The 17,573-nt window shown below is 50.1% G+C and overlaps 1 protein-coding gene, 1 non-coding gene and 1 pseudogene across 2 annotated transcripts; 2 read left to right on the forward strand and 1 right to left on the reverse strand.

Annotated features, from left to right (window-relative positions):
* Window positions 1-6,507: 6,507 nt before the first annotated feature.
* On the forward strand, window positions 6,508-7,256 carry LOC125512838 (uncharacterized). The gene has a single exon (XR_015608933.1). It is a non-coding gene; the product is annotated as an uncharacterized LOC125512838 (transcript).
* A 1,925-nt stretch (window positions 7,257-9,181) lies between these two features.
* On the forward strand, window positions 9,182-16,713 carry LOC147966474 (uncharacterized). The gene is made up of 10 exons (XM_087530839.1): window positions 9,182-9,947; window positions 10,045-10,249; window positions 10,343-10,428; window positions 11,142-11,201; window positions 11,509-11,862; window positions 15,108-15,241; window positions 15,447-15,471; window positions 15,534-15,561; window positions 15,664-15,781; window positions 16,324-16,713. Exons 6-10 carry the CDS (start codon window positions 15,137-15,139, stop codon window positions 16,615-16,617), a joined length of 570 nt encoding a protein of 189 aa, XP_087386965.1. The 5' UTR covers window positions 9,182-9,947; window positions 10,045-10,249; window positions 10,343-10,428; window positions 11,142-11,201; window positions 11,509-11,862; window positions 15,108-15,136; the 3' UTR covers window positions 16,618-16,713.
* LOC147966475 (uncharacterized) lies at window positions 11,891-15,098 on the reverse strand (annotated as a pseudogene).
* Window positions 16,714-17,573: the final 860 nt, after the last annotated feature.

Consider the following 17,573-nt stretch of genomic DNA (forward strand, 5'->3'; position numbering starts at 1 on the left):
GTGGAATCAACCTAGTTGTATTTTTAATGACCAACAAATAGAAATCGTATAGTTTGCAGAACTAGTTAAGGGTTTCAACCTAGTTGTATTTTTAATGACCAACAAATAGAAACGGAGTAGGATTTTCTACAAGTGCTTGCCACAGAACTAGTTAAGGGTTTCAACGGTGCAGAAGTTCTCAAATATTCTGAAAAAAATACTGAACCAACACACCTATAATATAACATGATCCAACGGAGGTATTAAAAAAATACGACTGTATGTGTCCTCGACAAGAAAACCAAATAGTTCAGTATATATTTATGTCGCAGTGAGCTGAAATGCTTATTATTTTTGCCGAGGACACATAGATGCATATTTTGACAATCCCTCCGTTGGATTATCTTATTACATTAGAGAGATGCTCCCATATTTATTTCATATTTTTTTGATAACTTTTAAACCGTTAAAAGTTTAGCGACCCTTAACTAGTTCTGTGGCAAGCTATGGTAGACACAGTTTACCCACATAGTAAGTTCACAATTATTGTTTAAGAATACAATAAATCCCACTGTTAACATACCCATAAGAGATCATTGCCATGGTCTACCCCCTCCCCGAAGCCGGTCAAAGGGCAGGACGACGTGGGGCCCACTGATCGGTGTTTCATTTGAAACCGGGCGAGGGAGGATCGAAAAACCTCCCGCGCTTGCTTGTGGCCCTACTATATCTATACAAGGTAAGTGTAAGGTGGAAAAATCTAGTACATAACTCTGATGTGGGTCTTCCTTCACAAACAAGACTATTGCGTAGGAAGGTTTTGAATTTCTAGTGTGAAACCCCCACTTTGATGCAACGGGGGGGATATTGAGAAGACTTTAGCTCAATTTTGGTTTTCCATGTTGTTATGACCTACTCTAACACAAACAAAGAGAAAATCCCCATTGTCTACCCACTTTCAAAGCCGGTCAAAGGGCAGAACGACGCGGGGATCACAGATCAGGTGGTCGTTTAGTGGATGCTATATGCTCACGCTAGATTGACAGGAAGGAGCACAAAGAAGAAGAATATCAAATTTTGTACTACATGGGAAGATTATGGAGAAAGAAAAAAGTACTTTGCATATTAATTAAGAAAAGAAAGAAAAAGAATATGAAATGTAAGCTGAGCTCTAAATTTCAGGCAATCGGCCTATACGGGGCTTACCTGTTAGATATTTGGCTTAGAAACAGGAGCGGTACTTAATGCAAATTTCCGCACGCTATTTTCCCTCCCTCCCTCCCCCCCCCCCCCCCCCCCCACCCACTCCCAAAAAAACTCCAAAATCCCCCAAACCTACCGTACGCTGCCCCCGTCGCCATGCACCCGCAAGCCGCCCAACTCCTTCTCCAGCCGTGTGCCCCCAGTCTTCTCTAAAGTAGCACAAGGTCGTGGAAGAACAACTCCACCTTGCTGCTACAAATTGTACATCACAAATGTTGAAGAAACAACTTCAACATATTGTACTAGATATTGCTCTAGAGGCGGAGGTAGGGCTGATATGGTTGCAGGAGTTTAATCCAAAACTGAAAGAGCACAAGATCTAGTCCAAGATCCTAGATAAAGCACCAGGTTCTACTATAGGTATCGGGGGTGTACATAGTCTGGTTACAAAGTAAAGGTGAAGACCTCTATTTATAGTACGTTGGGAAGCCTTCACATCCCACTTCTACTTACTAGATGTCTCGTTGCGCCAATTGTTGCACAGACCAGCTGCAGACAAGAAATTAAGTGAACTACTTGAAACATAAAATAAAAGTTAAGTGAACCATTGGAAGTATGTTTCTCCTGAATAGTCTGAAAGTGGTATGCTTGTATTGCATTTGTTTCTTCCTCGTACATTTACCAGCGACAAACAACGATTATGTTTGCCGGTCAGGTCAACCCAACAACTACGTCAATAGAGAGGTTGACCGCACTCCCCCATGGCACATCACCTGAACTATGAGAACCGAAGACTCTTACTCGGAACAACCAAGGCGACTCAAGACCATTCGGGCAGACCACGGGGTCCAAATACCAGGCAACTGAAGCCAACTGAAACTCAAAATCAAAGGAACATAGGAATAACATTTGACGACCAGATCAACCCAAACATCAGGGTCGATAGAAAAAATGACCGCACCTCCATGGGACATCACCTGAATTATCAAAACGAGGGATTCCTTGTCAAAAAATGGACGCAACTAGGCACCATCAGGGCACACCAGAGAGCACCTACACCCGCGTCCCCATTAGGTCCGGATGGACTGGGGGGGGAGGGGACATGATCCAACGACTGCTGATGGCCGCTGTGCAGCAAGCCCCGACCATAGCCCCCTGGCCTTGGCCCAGGCAAGCTCCCATGACACCACATTTGTGGCCATCGTCGTCGATCTTCCTGATAGAATAGCGATGTCACGGCCATCGCGACCTTGCACTGTGCCCGCAAGGAGAGAAATCACTGCCTGCGGACACTGCCTAGACCGAGCCCAACCATCCCTACCTAGAGCAAGAGCCCCCAACTCGCCTCGGGCATAGATCTGGTCCGCTCGAGCGCGAGCCCTAGGTCCAAGACAACAAAGGTTCGGGCCAAGGAGAAGGTGTGGCGCCGCCCCCACCCTGTGCCACCCATCAGAACCAAGCCGCGGGATCCGCGATGCCAAGGCTTCAGTAGGTCCGCATAGCTGCCATCGCGCCCAACGCCGTGACCCGCAAGGGGCCCGGCCACCACTCCGTGCAGCGCGCCTACGGCCAGCCCCCAAAGCCGGCTGGAACCATGCTAGCAGGCCACCACTAGGGGGTCGTATCCTCCAACGCCGCGCACGCTGGCAACGCCCACTATAGCAGCCTGCACCACCCACGACCTCGACGCCGGCTGCAACAGCCCGCCAGATCGGAGCAAGACCAGGACGCCACCTCGGCCACGGTTGATCAATCCATTGTATAACTTACACGCCAGAAGATTTTTGCCGCAGAAAAAATATACCCACTAGATGGTGATGATCTGATCCCGATAGCCGCGGACCAATCTATGGTCAGATGGCTTGGAGGGCAATGGTATCCCCAGCCCACCACAATTGAAGTCGTGGTGCTCGCATTTTTCTTGATTTATTTCAGACTTTTCGACGATGCGCGTTCACTGTGAGAAGACGTCCCTGTCAACTATGAGACAACTATGGTAACTTTGTCATTCTCAAAATGATATGCCGGCTCAGTCCTCGAATGTGCTCATAGGGATACGATGTGCGTATATGTGTTCGTAGTGATAAGCGTAGACGTGTATGCTAACGCCTGAGTATGTACTGTGTTAAAAAGTTGAGGATTCTGATAGCCTCGGTAGTCAACCAATGATGACGGTTGGAAACGTAGGCGTACGCCCGGTGCATTCAGCGGCTGTATATGTAAAACCATATGTCGTAGTCGCGTGGGAGTGTCGTGTGACGTAAGTCCTAGGTTCTGGCCAACCACATGCATGGACCAAATGTCAAAATTAGTCGAGTCACCGATCGACTAGGGCGTTCCACTAGTCTTGTATAATCAAGCATGTCGACCCAACGTCTAGCAGGATATTTCGGGCATATGCCCACATGACGCGCCATGCACAGGGTTCCTGTCTTGCCTTGTCTCATCTGACTGTACATACACACACGATGGCAAGTGGTTTTCTCATGGATTTCCTCCTAAGAGATTCCACGCAAGGAACATACTGTACGACCCAATCAGTTTTGAAGCACGTACTGCACTACCACTTGCGCGAAATAACAAAATGGTTACGTACGTAGTAGGGCGAGAGCTAATCTTGATCTCAATTGGCATGTCGACCAGTCGCTGTCCTGTCTCCCACCAACTTGGCGCATTAATTTACACATGTCCTACTGGCCGATCGCCCGTGTAATCCTTTTCTAGAAAGGAGGCATACGTGTCGCTGTAAGAGAATTACTAGTAGAGCCCTCCAACCCTCAAATCCCTAAAAATAACTACTTTTTTACAGTTTTTGTCGAAAAAAGCCGTAGACTAGAACCCCTTAACCCTCAAACCCTCAAATTTTTTTAAAGGTCCAACCCTCAAACCCTCTCCCAATCCTCAAAAATAAGGGTTGGGGAGCAAAACTCACCCCAACCCTCATTTGGCGTGGGTATACACCCCGTACGCATGTACTCTCCTTGATTTTAGGATCAGACCGATCGCCCAGGCCTGCGTGCCGCTTCCCTCGGGCTCCTCTTGTTGATGTAGTGCTGGCGTGTATCGATCAGTACAGAGAACATATTCACAGTCTTAACTGGATGCTTCCAGCTCTGTGACGGCCGGTGGCTTCGCTGCGCACGTCATGCACGAGTCGTATCTGGTTCTAGTTAGCCTCTCCGTGCTGAAAGAAGTGATTAATTAGGAGTTTATTGGGATAATGGTTCGCGCCTGCCATGGAAAACTGCATACGTGTTGAAGCCTTGAAGGAGTAATCGTTAGTTATGAATGTCTGATCTTGCTTCACTTGTGTCTGATCCGGCAGACCAGCTAGTATCATTTCTGTTTGCATGTCTCAGGAGATCACGCTACGTCGAGGTTGTGTCGGGCCAGGGTAAGACTGATTTGACACATACGGTGCATGCTTTGGCCAAAAAGGATTACACAACAAAATCTTCCCCATTCGAAACATATCAACGAGATTCTTCCAAATGTGGCACCGTGCTCTTATCACATCTCAGGTCGAATCCCATACCAGTGCTCTAATCTAGCTAGTCTCCCTTGTGTTTTGTTCCACAACCAACCAAGGTATATATAGAGCACATGGTGCTGTATGCTGCTTATTGTTTCTCCAAAATCGGAGGCACTCATATGCTCGCAATCAACCGAAGAATCTGCAATTAAAATCACCAACTCTTCAATTGGACGCTTGCTAAAAAAAATCTGTACTCCAGTTATGTGAGTATATGGACAAATGCAGTATATTGGAGATCCACAACTGTATGACGGAGCTCATATGATTGGAAGCTAAATTTTAGGAGTGTCTGGTCTCCCACTGCTTTCTTCAACAACACAACCAAAAGGGCCTGGACGATATGGAATAAAACTTCCTTTTACCTCGCCAAAATAAATAAAAAAAGACCGGAATGCCTCCCGTCGCTCGTCTTTAATCAGTAGGCCACCTGAACATCAACAACCGTGAGTGATGCAGCGCGCGGAGGCAGACAATGGCGGGTCGGGCCGGCACTTTGAGGTGTTTCCGGAACATTACATGGCCAAGGTCACCGGAGCAGCACACGGCCATGGTCGGAACATTACATGGCCGAGGTCACCGGAGCAGCACACGGCCGTGATTAAGTGTGTGAGGATTAACTATGTCATGATCTTTCGGCACTCGGCAGCTCACAGTAAAATGCGCCGATGCACAGAAGACAGAAAAAAGGAAGCGACAGAGAAACGGATGCCAGGGAAAGAGACGCCCAGTTTCTCAAAAAGAAAAGAGAGAGAAAAAGGAAAGAGACGGCCACGTCTCATCGTTCGGTCGACCAGCTGAGTCGAGGGAGAACCAGATGCACAGAGTAGCAACAAAAGCGGCCGGATGACGACGCGCTCGGGCACCATCGCCGGCTCCACTCCACCAGCCCTCCCTTTCTTCCCGGGAACTCCACAAACTCTTCCTACAAACGCATCGCGTACATGGGCGCGAATAAAGATCTTGGGTGCTGATGGACACTGCCGTCACGGCGACTGATAGTGATACCACGGCCGGGTTTCAAGCAAAGCGGAGGAGGCGATCCCACGGCCGGCGGCTGGGGTCCGGTGGCTGGCCCGTCACGAGTCGATCATCGCTCTGATCGTTGGAGGACGACTTGCTCTTTTTCTAGATGGACGATAGTTGGCGGCCGATTCATGCACGACAAGAACTTGCAGCCATGCATCTCTTTCTTTCAGTGGGCAACAGCCGTTGATCATCAGTGTCGTGCGCTTTTCGTCCGCTAATCATCGTCTGTACAGTAGTTTCGTTTTCTAGGACCGTCGTTTCAGTGTGCTCGGACAGGTTTAGGCCCCGGTTTGCTTGACAGCAACGTGCAAATGTCGGAAAACCATGGGATGGGTCCTGCTCCTGGCACAACCGGTGGGCGGCTGCACGCAGGATTCGGATCGGCATTGCTCCTAGCACGCTTTTTCTTTTTCTGAAGACAAACTTACGCTAGATGTTCATCTAAACCGTTCCTATGTTAAGATATTTCTGTATGAGGAATCGCGAGATGCTAGTAGTAGTAATCAGAGTACTGGTTTGTGGTGCAAGAAATTGACCTGCATTTTCACACAAAATATTCAAAGCCAGTTGGCATGAGTCCTACAGTAGAATATTTGGGGAGCAGACCTACCTTCCTTGAATCCAGGACCGACTCCGGTGTGCTGCCGTCAGGACAGTCACCTACAACGCCCACTGGTTTGAGCCCACAACCCCAGTTAGTTAACTCGACCAAACTCCCCGCCCACTGAAGCTCGTTCGTCTCTATAAATTCCGCCCAACCCGTTGAAGCTTCTCTCAGGTTCACTCCCGACTCAAGTATCATCTCCATCCCCTGCACGCATCCAATTCCAACTGCTCGCGCTACTCGATCTCTCTCTTATCTCTCATGGCGACAGCAACCACAAGTCGGCCCAGCGGCCCGGTGCTGTCCATACCCAGCTACCGATCAGCCTCGCCCACCCGCGTCAAGCTCGCCGCCGGCAGCGGCGCCACCCGCTCCCCGGGCAGGTCCGTCGTCAGCGTCACGTCTCCGTCTTCCTCCACCAGGAGTCGGCGGTCCTGCATGTGCTCCTCGACGAACCACCCGGGCTCGTTCCGTTGCAGCCTTCACAAGGAGCGCAAGCAGGAGGTGGCCCCCGCCGGGAGCAGCAAGCCCGCCTCCCCGCCGTCCGTTCGAAGGGCATGGACAGCGGGCAATGTGCCCGCAGAGCCCTCGCGCCGTCCCCCGCCGCGCAGCACCGGAGGCGCGCGGGAGAATTCCGCCCGAGGCCGAGCAGGCTCTCGGCCGTCTCCGTGGCCGGCGATCCTCCCAGCGACAACTACCAGTAAACAAATCAACGTCGACATGCCATAGAAAGACATAGTTAGATGCTTTTGAATTTTGATCCAGTTTGATTCCCACGTGGTCAATTTAGCTAGCCCGTAGCAGTACGTGGAGTGAGCCCCTTCCTCCTCTGCTCCCCTCTGTACATATATACAGTGAGCTCGTCCCCTGCTCTCCGTGGAGTAAAACGAACGTCCTTGGTTCTGGATATACTACATGAGTTACAAACTGAGACACATGGTTCATGCATCTCATCTTTGGCCCGTGATGGGAGGCTTCAGGCTTATCCGTCCATGGATGATTGCCTTGCCGCAACACATTTCTGCTTCTGCTTCTGTTTTCGTTTCTGGAGTGTGGATTCGTCTCGGCCTGTTTCGGTTTCGGATCTGCTCTGAAAGAGATGAGTGGCGTCTCGCCGTCGCTTGCTCCGGTCACGCGGTACCCGTGCGTGCCCCCGGCCGAACGGATCAGGCGAGGCGAAACACGCCCGGGGCGGTTCTTACACCAGATTTGTGAAAAAACTTTCATGATCGAATCGATGAATGAGCTGAGATATTTTACTGTTGGCTCGACGGACGGCGTAGCGGTTGGGATTCCCCCTCCAACTCCTGAACTTGCGCAAGAAGATGATGGTGGGCTCGCACTTGCACAGCTGGCCAGCTTCTTGTTTAGTGTTGAAGGGGATACTTAATCAGTTCCGTTTCTTCGACGCAAATGAGTTGGTCGGCACACAAACACTCATCAGTTGGCTCTATCAAATTCAAATACGGAGTTTCTTTTGCTTAACGATCCGAATACTGATCATACATTGTACGTACTCTCTACACTGGATGCGTTGGGCATGTAGTACGTACTAAGTAGCTGCTAAGCAAACGAACCAAGCGGGTTCACTGATGGTGGAATATAGTAGCACTCGTTGATTGTTTGAAGAGTACTGAGTACGATTCTAACAAACTCGTCAAGTATGCATTTGCTAACCAGATATTCTGAAATACTCCCTCCATTCCTTTTTGTAGTGCGTATTAGTTTTTTGGCAAAATTCCTCAATGTAGTGCGTGCATGCAGCCCAAGCCTCCCCTGGACGAATTCACCCTTCACAAAAATCACAGGAAACACAGCAGCGAGCGCACATGGGGTGGGACAGTACTTGCATGCAGGGTTAGTCTAGTACAAACCACGTCTCCAGCGCATGCATTGGTATAAGAGCTGAGAACTATGCGCATTATAAACTGGAACAGAGGGAGTATGTCAACGACGCCAACATGCCCGCGCCGAGCACCACCGGACGCCGGGCTCGGTCGCGCGCGCGGACACACAAATGCCACTGACGCGAGGCGCAGCAGGGCATGATGGATTCAATGCAGAGTCACCCGTGCTGGAAGATCTGCCTGCCACGGAACTGGAGAAGTTCGGTGGCACCTGACAGGGCAGGCAATCCATGGCTACGCACTGCGTTTTTCCAGTGTCCAGGTAGGACGCGAGGTCGACCCATAGGCCGGCCGGGGAAAAAGTTCATTAAAACCATTCAGCTGTGCATCAAGGGCGATGTCCACGTCGGCAATGGTACGAGACAAAAAGATTCCTTCCTCGAGAAGAAAGAGAGAAAGAGATTCCTCTCCCTCTCCCTTTCCCTCGTCTGCCGCCGCCAGCCCCACCGCCGCCCTCCCCGCAGCCGCCGCCACCACCGGCGCCCAGGTGTGGCGCTGCTCTTCCCCACGGTCCTGACGGCAAGGCGGCGACAAGAGTTAGAAGGCGGACGCGGACGGCCCCGTCAGATCTCGTCCCGATGAAGTCAAGGACGAGCTCCACCCCCCTGCCACACTTCTCCATCGCGTCACCATATTCGGAGGAGCCGCGACTGCTGCTTGCGCATCTGCTCCTCCCGGAGTTGTCGCCATCGGCAGGAGGAGTGCCGGACCGCGCGCCAATTCGAGGACCGCCGCTCCGGCGGACCGTTGTTTCTGGCCGCCGCCCTCCTCTGGTGCGCCGTCTCGGCCTCCCCCCGCCAGGAGCAGCAGCAGCGCCACATCGGCACCGCCGCGCACCTCGCCGCCGGAGGCTTCGCTGGCGTCGTCAGCAAGACCTGCACCGCGCCCCTCGCCCGCCTCACCATCCTCTTCCAGGTAAAAAAAGGCTTCCCCCACACCCACTCCTTTCTCCCGCGTTCTCGTGTGCACGGACGGGTTGGGAGCTCGGAGGGGATAGGGGAGGGTAGAATCTTGCTTCCGCAGCTGCGAATTTGTGGCCCGAGGGGGGATTCCAGAGCACACGAAGCTCCGGTGAGGACTAATTAGAGTTGTCCTTTCGATTTTGCGAGATTCTGTGTCTAGGACATGATTTGACGAGAAAGGAACCCCCCTTTGAATGTGTGGGATTCCGCGTGCCCTGACATCCAAGGAATTTGGGGGCGAAAAGCATGGGGAAAACGTCGGGATTGTAGCAATTAATGTGGTTGTCTGAGCGTGAAGGAGGAATTTCCTTCTTTCTCGGGTTGTCGGTGTGCTTCTGGCTTCACACGTAGGCTTTTCAAAGGAAATTGGATGCTGATACTATTAACTTAGTTCCCTGAATGCGATATATAGATTCTTCCCTCGCTTTTAACTGATTGCTCCAAACTGTATATCCCTGGTTGACACTTATGAACTACTTATTGCTGTTCATTTACAACACTCTGCTTATATAGTGTCCAATCATCATCCGAAGTTCAGCCTTGGCTGTGAATTTTTTGTATTATACGCTGTTCATAGCTACAAAATTGCAGTCTCTTGAAATTGTTCTTGAATATGAACCCAACAACATTATTTTTGGGTCACGTAACCCATATGTTGATGATGAAGTTTGTAATACGAGCTTGTGACATACTGATCCGAGCTGCCGGAAAAGAATCTCCACCACTACCATGTGTGTTTCTTCTTCTTTTGCTATCCCCGTAATTAATTAGCAGTACTCTCTTGTCCTGCAGAAAATCGTGTGTCATGATCTGATTTTGAAACTGCAGGTTTTGATCGCTCCGGAAGTCACATCGTCGTCAACTAAGCAGTGATCAATGAGCTGGTGAACCTGCACAGGGTGTCTTATCTCGGTGGGAGGCTGCCGGCGAACAATGGCAGGAAGAGCCTGTACACGGCAGGCCCGTTGCCTTTCACTTATGAAGAGTTTCATATCACTCTGCATGACGATAATGATGGCTCTGGCTCCCATAGGTCAGCCATTCCACAATCAATATTTATTTTTTCCCGGGCTGGTTTGTATGTGTTCAGTGTTCTGAATGTATTTTCCTTTTCCTTTTGATTCAGGCGACAAAGGAATTTTAAGGTGGTGGTTAAGTTCGCCGCGTGACATCTACAAACGAATTTACAAGTGATTGATCCATGGAGTTCAGGTATTTGTCAAATTGCTTGCTATCCTTTATATGAACTATTGTTTTGCCACAACCTAGCACTGTACATCCAAAGCTATTTTAATCAAACTAAGTGCAAGCTAAGCCGCCGTATTTACTGTTATTTGTCCTGAAGATGGACTAGCTAGCTCATTTTTTGAATAACACTACAGGAGACTCTTAGTTGTTTATCCACGCCATGAAGTGACAGGTGAATGTATTATCTGTCAAATTCTTTGAAATATCTGAGTAGCATGTGCAAAATAGAGATTTTTTTTGTTTGGTTATCGTCAGTCTCGCGGAACATTTGATCTTTATGATTGGTTATATATGGCACTACATTATACTTCGATCTGTATTGTTGACAAAAAAGGAACTGCAGATTTGTTTGTTGCAAAATGGAGATTTTTGTTATTCATTGGGGTGAAATAAACCGTTCACAGCTAATTTTACTCAAGGAATAAAAAATGCATCTTTTCCCCCCCAAAAAGGAGTCTTTCGTCACTTCTATCATATAGCATAAATTTGCAGTATCTTATATTACTAGAACATAGAGTTCTTGATGACTAGAAAAAAATATGCTGGTGCCAAAATCAATTAATTGTTGCCATGTTTCCTGTGAAGTAAGTTGACACTATTATCCAAATCTGTCATTTGCATTTTCCTGTGCCAGTAGTAAATTGTGACCTGTCTTTCCCAATACTACTGTTTTTCAGGCGACAACAACAGCTAGCTCCGTACAGGCTAAAGTGTGACAGGGAACCGCTTAACAACAAGTATGTATAAACTTTTGAACCAAAAGCTCTTTACTGAAAGAGCCAGAGTGTGCTTATTAATTTATTGTCCACCTCACAGTGGTTGTATTTAGGTTACTTTCTTTGCCCTTAGTTTCAGCATTGACTTATTGTTTGCATATGTGAACATATTTCCATTGTTCTTTTGGTCGATGTGTTGCCGCCGCTGTTATTTTTGCTAGATATGTGAGCCCAAGATGTGTGCTGCTGCTGCTTGTAGTTTTAGTTGCTATCAGAGGAAATGCTCGTATAGTTGTGTTCATTGCTTTGTACTATGTTAATATTTCAGGTTTGCGGTGCAGTCAGTGGGAAATTGGCAGATACTTCCCTCACAACGTCGGCACTGATATGTCGGTGGCCATGTTCAGTCGGCTCCAGGTATCTAGCTATGGTTGTCGCTGCTACAGAGGCCAGAGGAGGAAGCTACGCTCTTCCATGGCGGCCAGAGGAGGAGGAGGCACTTCTCCGGTCAGATCAGTGGCTACCATGTCGCCGTCAACGTCCACCCTCCTCGACAGATCAACTTACTCCCAAGGCAACTGCTCCTGATCTTGAACACGAGCTTGGAAATCTGGCACCGACATATGCAGCTGCCGGTCAAATTTCTCCATATTTTGGTTTGAAGATTTTTTGGAAGGAACAGGTTGGACCCTTCTCCTGATAACCATCTTTATATTAGTGGTTTCATTACTTTCAACTTGTTTATGTGTCGCTTACTATTATACAGCCAGTCAGATAATTTTTTGGTGTGTTTCACTGTTTCTCTGCATAACCTGTAAACATTTCTTAGAACTGAGTAAAGGTTGTATGTGAATTTTTTTAAACTCTGCCACTAGGAAGGCTTTGACCATGATTCCTCAGTGAGTAGATAACTCATTCCTTCCACATCTGGTATTCCCATCATTTCCTTTTGCATGCAGTTTTCTCATCATCTTGCAAACGAGGAGTACTAGTGGTAGAATCAAGTACTCTACCAGGTCTAGGCCGTAGGTGGTAAGGGAAGGATGGAGGAGGGCGTGGCGAGGAACGGGCGCGCCGGCGCCAGGGCGCCGTCGCGAGCTAGGAGAAGGGCGGCGGCGGTTAGGGCTGTTGGCGGCTAGGGTTTCCGGCTCCTCGGGGAGCCGGGCAATAGGAGATAATATTCTTCTTATTGCTTAATTCCAAAAGGAGTCTTACAGCCTATATTTATAACCTATATAACTTGCAGAAGAATTAACCTAAGATAACTTGCATAAGAATTAACCTAAGATAACTTGTGGGCTAAGATTGCCCGGTGGGCCTAGCTAAACCGGCCATAACACTTCTCCCCGCCTGCACAAACAGCTCGTCCTCGAGCTGTAAGGTGGGGAAGCGCTTGCGGAACTCCTGGAGGCGATCAACCAACGTCAAACACCTTCTCGACAGCTGGGGCAGCCAGGTCGGCGGCGACGGTGTCCTCCGGAATGTAGTCTGCAACCTCCAGGTAGAAGAGTCGCGGGCAGGCATGGCCGGGCGTGTAGGGCTCGTCGCAGTTGAAGCATAACCCTTGGCGACGACGCTCGAGCAGTTCGGCTGATGTGAGCCGGCGGAACTGCCGCGCCGCGGTCGCGACGAGGGGTGTCGCAGAAGCCTGCGCAGGCCGACCCTGCGCGGAATCCGGCTCGGGTAGCAACCCAGCGGTCCGGGACGGTGATTCCTGCTGGATGGCCACCGCGCGGCGCTCGAAAGCGCGGGCGTAGTACATGGCCGACTGGAGATCCTGGGGTCCCCGAAGCTGCACGTCCACGCCGATGTGATCCGGAAGTCCACCGACAAAGAGGTCGGCCCGCTGCTGCGCCGTCACACCCGACGCATGGCATGCCAGGGCCTGGAAACGGTCGGCGTAGTCCTGCACCGTGGAGGTGAATGGAAGGCGGCCGAGCTCCGCCAGGCGGCTCCCGCGAACCGGAGGCCCAAAGCGAAGGAGGCAGAGCTCGCGGAAGCGCTCCCAAGGGGGCATGGCGCCCTCGTCCTGCTCGAGGGCGTAATACCAGGTCTGTGCCGCGCCGCGAAGGTGATACGAGGCGAGCCAGGTACGCTCCGATGCGAGGGTGCGCTGCCCGCGAAAGAACTGGTCGCACTGGGTGAGCCAGTTGAGGGGGTCCTCCGTGCCGTCATAGGTGGCGAAGTCGATCTTGGCGAACCGTGGCGGTGTCTGGGTCGGAGCGCCGTGTCGAGCTGGCTCAGAGGTGCGGAGCAGCGAGGCGGAAGGCGCCTGGTCGGAGTACTCCGGGTAGGGACCCGCGGAGCTGGATGGCCCGCCGAACTGCGGAAACGGGGTCGGCTGCTCCGGAGCCGCGGTGTAGACCGGCGATGGCGAAGACCCAGCCGCCCACGCGGGAAGTGGCGACGGGGAGGGCGGGAACGGGACCCGATGAATCGGGAGGCCGGTCGGTGAGGGTGCCCCCGAGCTAGGCAGGGGCGGTGCCGGTGGTTGGAGCGTCGGTGGCGGGGGGTGGGCGGGGGCGTCGGTGGCCGCGGGAGGGGGTGGCTGCAAGTGCCACAGAGGGGCCGCGGCCGGCGTAGTCCCGCCGGGGTGTCCCACTGGAAACGGCAGCAGGGGCTGCCCGGTGCAGGTCGGCGCGGAGAACGGTTGCAGCGGTCTGGTGGCCGCCGCCTGCGGCATCTGCTGTAGCGGCCAGGGGCCCGAGGACGGCGTCGGCGCCAAGGGCCAGAGGGGCACGCCGTACGGAGAGACGCCCTGGGGCGGCCATAGCGTGTGGCCGTAGGTGGCAGGGGCGCCGTCGGCAGGGGCATGTAGGGCCCGGCCGCGTACTGCTGCTGTTGCAAGCAGAGGCTCTGGACGGCAGTGACGAGGTCCCGCAGGGTGGCCGTGACCTGCTCCGGTGTGAAGACGGCGGACGGCGGTGGCGCAGGAGGAATTGTGGAGGACGGCGCGGCCGGGGTCGCAGTGGAGACGGGGCCCGCCAGCGTGGTTGATCCGGCGGCGGACGTCGTCGGCGCGGTGAGGGACGGCGCCGGCAGCATCGGCGCGGTGAGGGACGGCGCCGTCGTCATCGGCGCGGTGGATCCGCTGGAAAGCGCCGGCGGTGGTGGTGGCAGCGACATGATCGGAACTTGGTCTCTGATTTCCAAATTGGTAGAATCAAGTACTCTACCAGGTCTAGGCCGTAGGTGGTAAGGGAAGGATGGAGGAGGGCGTGGCGAGGAACGGGCGCGCCGGCGGCAGGGCGCCGTCGCGAGCTAGGAGAAGGGCGGCGGCGGTTAGGGCTGTTGGCGGCTAGGGTTTCCGGCTCCTCAGGGAGCCGGGCAATAGGAGATAATATTCTTCTTATTGCTTAATTCCAAAAAGAGTCTTACAGCCTATATTTATAACCTATATAACTTGCAGAAGAATTAACCTAAGATAACTTGCATAAGAATTAACCTAAGATAACTTGTGGGCTAAGATTGCCCGGTGGGCCTAGCTAAACCGGCCATAACAACTAGGGATTGAAAAAATGATGGGGGAGGAGATGTTTATGAACTTTCTATGACTAAAAGTTGTGGTCATCCCCTCAAAACTATATATTCAAAACAAAATTTCCACTGATGACATTATCTTCAGTGTCAAGGCATCTATGACCTATATCAATGATTAAAGTTTAAAATGTGAACTACATGTATCCAACCACCACTTATACTTTTTAGGCACTGTTTTTCCCAAGGTGCAAAAAATACTTGATTTTCCATGAAAATTGCAAGGATACAACACTTCATGTGTATTTTTGTGAATTTCTGTTGCTCGCAGTGGGAGCACATGAATCTGGGAGCCAAATGGCTGCTCTCCTTTGTCATTATTATAGTATAAGTTTAGCATGTTTCCGGGATTAATAGTCACACCGAGTTCATGAGTTTTCTTTCATGCAGTTGTTTAATTGCTCAGAACCATCTCTCAAATGGAAACATACAGCGAAGTTTTTCAGTATATGAGTTATATTGGAAACAGCAGCGCATCTGGAACTCTTAGTAGGGGTGATTTTCTTGTCAAAGGATATATAAAGGTATGGTTCACTCTACCCCTCCATGTTATCTTTTATTCTTCACCCAGGTGGTTGCTTATCTTAGTGCTGCCAACCTTATTATCTCAGGGACATTAGTTGCGCGGATTATCATGCTTTATTAGAAGGCGAGCTAGAGTCCATATGTTATGCATTCTGTATTTGCAAGCACCAGTTTGACAAGAACTGTTTGATTATCAATGTTCAGGGGACAATCCCAACAACAATTGCAGGTACTTTAGCGTTGTCTCTATGATTCTTGCATGAGTTGCTGGTGTTGTCATTTTCAATTCAGTGTTATATCATTTAACAATCACAATCCAGTCAGTAGTAAGTGATTACTTGTCCTCTGTGTGTGCGTGTGCGTGTGCGCGTGCGTGCGTGTGTCTGTGTGTGCCATTCATGCATTTCTTCTGTACATCTAGAACTGCACCGAATGATTTCATTGATACAATCAAACATGCATTTAGGGGCTCACCACAAATCACTTGCAAGAAGGGCTCAGTTCGAAAACTAAGGTTATGCTTCACCAAGGATTTCAAGGTGAGTTATCTTTTGTCCTTGGATAGGTCTCCTCAGATTCATTTTTATTTGCGTGAACACAACTTCACTGCTTGAGTATTAATGTTACCACAACCGTTCTGATTGATGTCCAACACTCAGGCTGATATGAATCCTCAATGTTTGTCGTGAAGAACTATTAATGGGAATACTAAATTACCACAGTGCATTATTCTTAAAATTGATTACCAACAACAACACCTTTTTAAATCTTTTTCCCCACAGGACTGACAGCTGCAGTTACAAGTGCTAAAATTTGAAGCATGTTACCTTCTAGGGTATCCTGAATCCTGATAACAAAATAAGGATTTTAATTGGAGTGGAATGGCATAGTTGTTTCTACAGAGTTTTGGCGTTGTTTTAGTTTTTCTGGTTGTATATTGCCTTCCTGAATGGTTGCTTGTTGGACTCTTCTATCTTCTCTCAAACAAAAAAAAAGTTTGTATTCTGTATGTTGTCCTTCTGGTTTCTGATAATTGTTCATTAGAACTCAAAGTTGCTTTCCTTTTTTGTGTCCTAATCAGGTGTTGCATATTTCCGCCAGTGATAGCTTTTCATCATCAATCTGCAAAGAACTAATAGGTGCAACATCTCTATACCAGGGTCCCTCGCCGTGCCGTGGACACGATTCAGCCGTGCTGGAGCAGTGTGCGAACGAGCCACGAGCCGACGTGGTGGGGTGGCTCGGCTGGTCTTGCTCTGGCGAGCCACCGCCGACGCTGCCAGTCTCGATCTCGCCCCGTGTCTCCTTCAAGCTATGGTGCTGGACGCTGAGGACAACAAAGAAAGCAGTGGAACTGCAGTCCATCCATGTTTGAGAGTTGTGCTTGTGCACATTGGTAAAATAGCTAAGTTGCAGGTTGTTAGAAGTTCTACGGTTCCACTTATATGGAAAGAGACAAGATTCATTTTCATTGCTTGTCATGGATTTCGCTTCTTCACATAAAACTTTGACCAAAGAGCTCATCAATGATGTGTGCATGTGCTAACAAAAGGTGAATAAAGCAACTTGAATGGGCGGAGACATACCCGGCACCGCAGAGTAACCACTCAAGAGGCGCACCAGGGGGCGCCCCAACCACTAGTAATCAGTAAACCGCCCGTAAACGCCATGCGCGGGAGTCAATATACCGACCCAGAGCTGGCGGCGCCGCTAGTGAATCAGCTTATCCATCCTTTAATGATTTGTTTGCGGCAACAACTTTCTGCATCTGTTTCTGGAGTGTGGGTACCTCTTGCCTCTGTTTCGGCTTGTCTGCTCCCTTTTCATGCTTTTATCCGTGCTCCCACTTCATCCTACGGTTGTCTTTTTTCCTCTTTTTTTTCTAATTTAATCATCTCCCCCCTGATTTTAAGAGGGTGGGGCCGGGCCTTATTTTGTTCCAATCAAATCAAGCCACGTACGCGAGAGCACGGATGGGCACACGCCGAAGGAGCAGGAAAGTCTCGTCCGTCTCGCTGTGGCTTGCTCCCGTCATGCGGCACCTGTGCTCCTAGCCAGTCGGATCAGGCCAGAGCATGGGAGAAACGATGAGATTTCTGTTAAATTTCATGATTCGAATGATGAATGAAGTGGACCTGGGTCGAGGATTTTTGTTCTTCCTGCTCGCCATTTTTTTAAATAAGGCAAAAGATTTGCCATTTTCATTGAATAAGAAAAAAAGTTTGTTACATCACAGCCCCGCAAAAAGCAGGAAAGGAACAAAGGTCTACTCTTGCGACATACAATTACGCAAATGCCTGGCTCCTGCCAGAGCCTAGATAGATGCCTCCT

The sequence above is a fragment of the Triticum urartu genome, chromosome 6A, assembly GCF_056163025.1.
Source record: "Triticum urartu cultivar PI428250 chromosome 6A, HENAU_Tu73, whole genome shotgun sequence".
NCBI classification, from domain to species: domain Eukaryota; kingdom Viridiplantae; phylum Streptophyta; class Magnoliopsida; order Poales; family Poaceae; genus Triticum; species Triticum urartu.